Source organism: Rattus norvegicus, chromosome 8 (assembly GCF_036323735.1).
Source record: "Rattus norvegicus strain BN/NHsdMcwi chromosome 8, GRCr8, whole genome shotgun sequence".
Taxonomy (NCBI): Eukaryota; Metazoa; Chordata; class Mammalia; order Rodentia; family Muridae; genus Rattus; species Rattus norvegicus.
The window spans coordinates 64779090-64788206 of NC_086026.1; the positions used below are offsets into that span (position 1 = coordinate 64779090).

A 9117-nucleotide genomic window follows, 5' to 3' on the forward strand; every position below is an offset into this window, starting at 1 on the left:
AGACAGCTTCTTTCTGTCTTCCTTTTTTCCCTCCTTCATTTTTTAGTTTTTCTTAACACTAAAAAAAAAAAAGTATATCAAAACAATTTTCCCACTATATACAATAAATATCTGACACAGACCTCAATTTAAAATCTTTAAACATAATCTATTAACTGTCAAGCTAGGAATTGGACAAATTCTATCACTAATTACATTCAGTTACACACCAGATTTGTACTAGGAATATTAAAACATTAGTATATTCAGAAATAATAAGTTTGAATCAGTTACTAAAGTTGATTCCCATTAATCTGGGGAAAAATCATTCAATATCAAAGTAGCTAAAAGCAGAATCCTATTGTTAAAAGATGACACAAAAGGTTGGAGATGGTCACTTGGTGAAGGTGCCTGCCCTATGCCTCAAGTCCCAAGTTCTACCCCAGACACATACGGTGAAAAGAGAGCAGTGATTCCACAAGTTGTCTTCTGACCTCCATGTGTGCACTGTGGCATGTGCACCTTCCACTGAAGGATGTAATTTTAAAAAGTTATAAAGACACCAAGGAGCAATTTTGCTGCTGTTTCAACTGTTTGAATATGCTTTAGAATTAAAAGGGAGTGAGCCAAACTTGTATCTACCTAGCACAGAATATCAAACCACCACCAAAACACAGTTCGTTGTCGCCCAGAATATTTAAAAAAAAAAAAAAAACTAACAAGAATAGTCTCCATGCTCAAAGATTTCATGGAAAATAAGACTTCTTTGTGTATAGCCAATTGTAAAACAGTCTTTCAAATGAAGAGAAGCAAATGGTGAGAGGGTAGATCATGAAGTACATTCAGTAGAGGAAAGGGAGTAAGCTTAGGAGTCAACATGAAAAGATGAGAAATGGCAGCAGAGATGTGAAAGAAGAAGAAAAGACTGGATCTGGTCTTGTAGGACTGCATGAGAAATGAAGAAAAAGGAAGTTAGACCAAATAGCACAGGTGTGTGCCTTCACTTAACAAAACTGTTCACTTCTACAACAGGAGTGAAAAGAAAGCTGCACAAAGCTAAGTCAAATTTAGAAACTCACAAGGGAAGGGATGAATGAAGGGGAGTAGGTCTGCCCCCCACCCTTGAGACCACCCACCCAAAAGAAAGACAAGTCCAGTTTATGTGCCCATATACTCACTGGAGCATGGCCAAACTCCTGGTGGCAAGCCCCTTAAAGAAAACTAAGTTCGTGGGCTGGGGATTTAGCTCAGTGGTAGAGCGCTTACCTAGGAAGCGCAAGGCCCTGGGTTCGGTCCCCAGCTCCGAAAAAAAAGAAAAAAAAAAAAAAAAAAAAAGAAAACTAAGTTCTTCCCTACCTCCACCCGCATCAGAAGTCATCAATTTTAGAGAGCTAAACGTCAGCATCCTTATCAGTTTTAAAGAGTTCTCTTTGATGGTTTTCTGTAGAGGGTATTTTAGGGAGAGACGGTATTCACAGAAGCCTTCTATGTCCCTCTTTCTCAACTGCAATTCTGTAGTCATCAATACCATGGCAAAAGTATTGGCCCCCCTCCCCCTTTACAGTCAGCAGGGTGATGGACCATGGACTTACACACGGTTTCTGGCTACAGTGCAGACCACAGACCACATGGTCCTTGGGGTCAGTAGATGCCACTGACCTCAGCATGGTCTCCTGTGGCAGTGTAAAGCACGGATGTCAACTCGGTCCTATTCCATTGAACACCAATTGGTGGCAGCACAGGCCAAGGACATCAATGTGGCTTCAGGTGGCAGTATAGGAATCATCATGGCCCTTGACAGGCATCATGGTGCACACCTTTAATCCCAGCACTCAGGAAGCAGAGGAACTCTTAGTTTGAGGCCAGCCTGGACTACAGAATGAGTTCCAAGACAGCTGAGATTGTTACACAGAACAAACATATCAAAAAACTGTCCACATGAACCTCCAACTTTAAAGCAGTTTAGGGCAGAGGAAAATGGATACTACAGTGGCCTCCATAGAGGTCTTTTGGGGAGGTCCAATCCAGAAAACAAACCATTCTTTAGCTTAGATATCCTGTTATTGTTCAGAGCCAGGCCAATCATGTAGCTAGCTGGGCAGCATGCTTCAGGGCTGAGCTGGAGTGCAAGCTCACATCAGGTTGCTGCACATCACCCTGTCAGCTCTAGTCACTCCCGCCCATCCACTGCAACCTTCTCACACGGCTGTTATCATGTCTCTAGTTCTGCCTCTCCAGCACTCATTCATCACTCCATTCCTGTCTTTCCCACCTCTCCATCAAATATTCATTTGTTGTAGTGGCACTAGAAACTGCAGTGTGTCACATAGCCTTTTTCTTTCTTTTTTTTTTTTTTCTTTTTTTGCCCAGACAGCTTTGCATACATATATTCATTGCAAGGAGTTGTTGGTCTGGTTCAAGGTTTTTTTTTGTTTCTGAAGCATCATTAATATTGGACCATTGCTGTGACTCCTCTCAGATATCCTGCTGCTGCCCAGAGTCAGGGTGATTTTGCAACTAAGTAGGGCTCTCTGGGACAGGTTCTGTGTGAGGTCCTGGCTGCTGCACACCTTCCTGTCCTCAACGTCTGCCATCCCAGGCTTTGCCAGGTTCAACCTTTGTGTCTGTAGCCTGTGAGCAGCACTGCTGCCCTGTGCCTTCTATCTCCCAGCAGAGCAAACAGCACAGGCCACAGCTACAGCGGCTCCATAAAGGAAGCCAGCCTGTAGGCCTAGAGCCAGTCTCATTCAGCAATGACTTGTTTCTATGGGAGCTCCAAAGGGATGCATATCTCCTTGTCCTGGGTGCCAACAGCCCCACTGCTCATCAAGAATGACTTGTGTTTATAACCTGCTGGCTAAGACAGAAGAGCACAGGGTATAGATTCATTACTCTTCTGGCTCTGTTCAGCCATCTTTCCTTGTGATTTTGTGTGTCCACATGTAAAAGCATCTAACTATAAGCCTCCTCAGTCTTTTTTATTTGGTTGTTTGGAAGCTATTGCTGACCCTTGCAGACTCCTTTTTTGCTCCTAGGAACCTCTATGTGTCTCTCAGACTCCAAGCTCTACAGCAGGTACTGGTAGCCACAGTCATCTCTCTCTTTCCCCTTATACAATTTCAAATAATCAATTAATGTGACAGATATTTTATTCCTACTTCAGTCTCAGAAACACCAGATTAAAAATAAAAACATGTTAACATACAGGACATGAACAGAATCAAAACAATGGTAAGGTGATTGATTCCAGACAAAAGTAAAAAAAAAAAACGAACATTTTAATTTTAGATAGATTTATATGTATGAATGTTCAGCCTGCATGTGTCTATCTATATGCACCCTCTGGAACCCATAGAGCTCAAAGGGATCTATCAGATCCCCAAAACTGGAATTATGGATGGTTATGAGCCACCATGTGGGTGCTGGGACTCCAGTGCTCTTAACCACTGAGGCATCTCTCCATCACATAAAAAAAGTATTTTGTGTGTACATGTGCACACACACATATACTGAGCATGTGGAAGTCAGTGTATAACCTAAGGGGGTGAGTTCTCTTCACCATGCAGATTCCAGGGACCCATCAAATTACAACTGTCAGGCTTGATGGCAAGCACCTCCACCCACTGAGCCATCTCAATGACCTACAGTCTTAATCTAAGAAAAATCTTAGCTGGGTAGTACAGACCTGGAATCTCAGTTCCTAATAAGTCTAAAATAGAAAGAACACAAATTCAAGGCCAGCCTTAGCTACAAAGTTATCAATCTGAATCAAAATAAAAAGTAAAAAGAGTTTGGGTATAAAGATCAATAGTAGAATACTTGTCTAACATCCCTGGTACCACAAGCAATAAAAATATAAAGTTAGAGGAAACCATCATTTTCACTACTGTGTAGTAAGATGCTTAGTAAACTTTAGTTTCCTAAGACTTTACAATACCCTTTTAGACTTTCTACAGCCCCCAGAAGAGTTTTTGCTCCCCAAATACCCATTCATTCTTCCTACACTGATCCTACTTAATGTGCTTAGCATGTATCTTCTCCAGGCTACCAAACAGGCCGGGAGTGCTTTCACTATGAATTCACTATCTACTTTTGTGTCTGGCATACAAGTGGCACTCAGAGAATGCTGAGAGACCAAAGTATTTGAAAGCTAAAAAGCAACAGTTCCTGGATCATCTGTAGGTTAAGCACTGCTGTGACCTGATCAGAAGCAACTTAGTGGAAGAGGATCTGCTCTGGCTCTAGCTTAAGAAGGTAGTGCTCATCAGGGCAGGGGAGATGACAGAATTTACAGGGATGAGAGCACACTGCTGGGCTTCCTTCCTGGAGCGGAAGAGAGAAATGAATGCTGGTGTTCAAGTGGCTTTCTCCTTTGTCCTGGTTTACTCCACTTGGAACATCAGCCCAAAGGACGCTGCTACCACTCTCAGGGCAGGTACCCCTCCTCAGTAAAACAACTCAGGAAACACATTCACAAACAAGCCCAAAGATGTGACTTATTAATGACTACATGTTTTTTGTTTGTTTGTTTTATTTTAAAGACAGGGTCTCAATATATAGCCCCAATGGTCTGGAATTCAATATATAGACAAGGCTGACCTCCAGCTCAAAAGATCTATGTGCCTCTGCCTCCTGAGTGCTGGGATTACAGACTAGTGTTACCATACTGGGCTCCCTAATCCAATCAAGTTGACAATCCAATTGGTCGACACAAGGTAGTACATTACTTGCTAAGTCACAGGCATAGATAACCCACCAGGCTTCTTGGGAATTTATCTAGATACTGACTACACTTAATTCCAAACAGTAAAATGTGATTTTTTTTTCCTCTTTTGCATTCCAGCCATTTGCCTATATAAAGCTGACTGGTCTATTATCGAGTAGCATACTTCTTGAGTGTAGAGTTTAGAGGTCATCACTTTCCCTATACCCTCTGAGAGCCACACTTATAACATCCACAGATCCCCCTACTCTCTCGCCTTTTTCTCCTTTACTCACAGCAAGCTGGCTTCCATCTCTTCATAGTCCTAAGCCAATCTCTTTGGTCACAAACACTCTTTGATGAGTCAGTCCAACGGACACATTCTGGCCCTTCTCTTACTTAAGCTCAACAGTACTCACACTATTTTGTTTACAGTGAGTTTCTTAGCATTCTCATCACTGCAACACCACGTCCTCGTACCCTGAGAAACCCTCTCATAACCCATTTCTTCCCAACCACCTTTAAGAAAGTAAATGGAATGAGATCCAGAGGGGTGGGAGAAGGGAGTGAGACTTTGTTTTGCTTTTCCTTCTTAACTAAAAAACAAACAGAAAACAGTAAGAATGAACTATAAAATCTTGCCAAATACTATTTAAAGGGATTAAATAATATATACTTAAAGTCTCCTATCCCTCCTTAACATACATTTTATCATAATAAAATATATATTACATTTCTGTACTTAAAGTGCTTTAACCTCTTTCGTAATAAAACATAGCGGCTCTCAACCATGACTAGAAATGTCATTATGACATTGATTATAATATTAAAAACAGTCAATTTACTTCATTTTAAAAACAGACAAGACTCTTAGTAGACACATTGGCAGAGAGCATTAATTTTAATGAAATCATTTTATGCAATAAATTTTGTTTCAGAATCACACAAAAATTGGCTCCCTTCTTTCAAACGAAATTTAAATTTGCATGTGAATCACAGAGTTCAATATCATTCATTAATGTTGGACAATGGGCTGGGAAAAATGTCCTGTCCTTAATAGTTCACAGCTTCTCGGTCATGACAGATGCTCCTTCCTGTCTGCCAATGAACACAGAAACAAGAGCACTCAAATGACCTGAAAGTGTTGCTTCACTTACTACATAAAAAATGTTAGGCACTTACTAACTGACAAAAAATTTTAAAAATAAATCAATAACTCATACAATAACCCAGCAAGAACACCAACTGCAAATCCTAGGCTGTTTTCTTTGTGTGCACTCTCTAGCTCTACGACTTGGTACAAACTTGCCTTCACTGAGGGGTGTCAGGACTGAATGACTATACTACCAATAGTTGACACACAGAGACAGGAAGATTACTATGAGTCTTGGGCCAGTCAAGTCCAGACAAGACCTTATCTCCAAAAGACAAAATAAACAAAAGCACCTTTGTTCAGATGACTTTAAGGATTTCCTCCAGAAGAACATTGCTCAGTGACACAAATCAGCTGAAACTGAAACTGCTTGGCTAGTAACAATGGCATTAGTAAAAACATATCTTTGGCTTTTTTCAAAGAAATCATAGCTACAGAGGGTTTTTTTTTCTGGTTTGTTTGTTTGTTTTTAATTTAGGAGTAGAAGCTAGAGAGAGCTCAGTGGATAAAACACTTGCCTAGCCAAGGGTGAGGGGGAAAAGTTTGAATCTCCAGAACCCATTTTTTTTTTTAAAGCAGATCTATTGGCTTCCTGTAATCCCAGAATTAAAAATAATTTCAACAGCTAGAATACTCAGCTCCTGCACGCTTCACACACACACACACACACACACACACACACACACACACAAACCTGCACCTGCACACATGAATATACCACATAAACAAACATGCAAAAAAAAAAAAAAAAAACAAAACCCAAAAGCAGAGATTTGAGATAAACCATTTTGGCTTTATAGTATTGTGTGTTATTTCTCAATCAAAATTACAGTGCTAAAACTAGTATGTGGAAGTCTGTGCTCTACAGTCTCACTATCTTTGTAGTTAGTTAAAACTTACACAGAGGGTGTTTACATAACACTGGGAACCTGGCAAACAACGCATTACCTAAGTGACTGAAGATCTGCACTAGTGGGGCAAACCAGTCTTGTGTGCCTCCTAGTACAGTGCACTGAGAGCCCAAATCACTTCTGATATCCTTGCCAACAATACAGGATGTACAGGATATAGTCATGAGGGAAAGGTCAGGCAGATCTAAATTGGGTGAGAGTCTACAAAACAGAATGCCTGTGCTCCATAAAAAACACCAATGTCAACTTGAAAGGCTGAGGAACTTTTCTAATAAAGACTAAATCAGCATGAGAACCAGAGGAACTGGGCTACCTTGGGAGGGTGTGTGTGTGTGTGTGTGTGTGTGTGTGTGTGTGTGTGTATGCTGTAAATCCTTGATTTGCCTGTTTTTGTTATACTGTAACAGAAGGCATGGGCTTTACTACAGAGCGAATTCCTTAGCCTCATCCTTATAAAATACCTAGGGACTGTTTAGAATTAGAGGGAATGTCTAGGACACACTCCCAAATAGTTTAGAAAAACAGTATGTGTGTACACTGAGAGATGAAATACATGTGTCAACTGTTAAGGCTGTGAAATTCGAGGAAGGGTTCTGGAAATGGTGAGGGATTTTTTTTTTTTTTTGGCCACTTTTCTGTAAACTTGAAATTATTTTAAAATTTAAAAAGTTAAATATGTTTGTGGGTCATTTGAGTGTATTCAAACCATCTCTTCTGTGCTTGCAGTTCAAATCTTAAAAATATTAATGACTTCAGAGACAGTACTCTACTACCCTTGACTTCTAATTTTAAAAATAAGTCAAGGTTACATTTCTTGGCAAATCACAACAAAGGTTTGGCAATGCTGCCTATGTATGGACACTGGCTATGTGGACTTTTCCCCCAGTAGCTCTAAAAAATCACCAAATCCTAAATTCTCCTTACCACCATTATGCTGGGCATAAAACCTACCCACAAAATTGTCTGCAAGTACCACATAGGTCTTCAAGTCAGGTACTGGAGCTTGGAATTTCCCCCCAAGAAAACATAGCTTTCACTTGCTTATTGATTCTCTTATAGAGAGGAGGTCTAAAAAAAAAAAAAATCTCATGGGAGAAAGAATAGGATCCAGAACGATGTGTTGTTTGTTTGTTTTTTTTTTTTTTTTAACAAGGAGTAGCAACATTTAATGGAACAAGGCAGCAAAGCAGGGGCACCAAAAATAAAAAGTCTCCAAACTTCCAAGAAGCCCCTCAGTTGTGTCCCTGACAGAAAAATCCCAGTAGTGATTGGAGCAAAAGGCACTAAGATAAAAACTAGGTAGAAAAGTCACAAGACGTCTGAATAACCTGTAGGCCAAGGCTGACGAAATTGCTTCTGTAGCAACTTAAATGTAAATTAGAAAATCTGCAGGCTCCTAGAAACTGGTCAGCCTTCAACTGCTGTTCCTTACAGCACTCCCACAAGAAAAAAAAGAATTTTTAAAGTCCTCGGGAAAACAGACAAGTGGTAAACTTTGTCACTACGGAAAAAGCATTGAGAACTTCCCACTGCAAACAGTTCCCAGGTTACTGAGCCTGGATCCCAGGCTGGTACGTGCCAGCCCCTCCACTCGGCCCTGTCCCACCAGCCAAGCCCCAGGCGCACAGCAGGAGGGCCGCCCGCTCAGCCCCTGCCCTTGACTGTGGGCTTTCAGGGAAGCCACAGGGGGCCCAGGATTTGAACTCTTCCCCGAGAGGATCTGCGGCGGCATCTGCCCCTCCTCGGGGACGCAGCTCCCCTCCAGGCGCGAGAAGCCAGAAGCCCAGAGTGCCGCGCGAGAACCAGGGCCGTGGGAACCCGGGCGGGGGGCTGGGGGTGCGCAACCCGGAAGAAGTCAAGGGCGGAGGCTCCAGAACTTTGACCCTAGTCTCGGGCACCGCACCGCCGATCTACACGGACGGTGGGAACTGTGGGAGCCCGTGACCTTCGCCTGACAGGGTCAGCAGGCCGCCACTCGGACGTCACCTGCTCGGCCCTCCCTGTCGGGACTCACCGCCCGCCGGAGCTGCCCAGGCGCCGCTGCTCGAAACATTGTCTCTGTTCTAGTCAGCCCAGCGGTACCCTCCGCCTCAGCTACCCGGAGCGCGCGGGAGCCGCCTCCGCCTCTTCCAGAGACCTGAACGCTCGCGAGACGCGAGCACGCGAGCTGACAGCCTAGGCCGAGGCTGCGGGGCTCGCTCTTCCCGGGGGCCTATTGGGCAGTCACGCAGCCAATGAAGAAAGTGGAAAGTTAGAGGCGGGACTTGGGAGTAGGGCAAAGGTAAGGGTGTGCACTGAGATGCTTGCACTGCGTCCCACGGCCGCCAGTTGTTTGGCTCTGTCTCAGACCTCCAATGGGAACGTGTGTCTGC

At 42.8% G+C, this 9117-nt stretch overlaps 1 protein-coding gene across 1 annotated transcript in view; it reads right to left on the reverse strand.

The window, feature by feature from the left end:
• Window positions 1-8876, reverse strand: part of Etfa (electron transfer flavoprotein subunit alpha) — a 56774-nt gene extending 47898 nt beyond the window's left edge. Inside the window, exon 1 of the mRNA NM_001009668.1 lies at window positions 8760-8876. Coding sequence (NP_001009668.1) covers window positions 8760-8798 — 39 coding nt within the window. The 5' untranslated portion in view covers window positions 8799-8876. The remainder of the gene's footprint in view (window positions 1-8759) is intronic.
• Window positions 8877-9117: the final 241 nt, after the last annotated feature.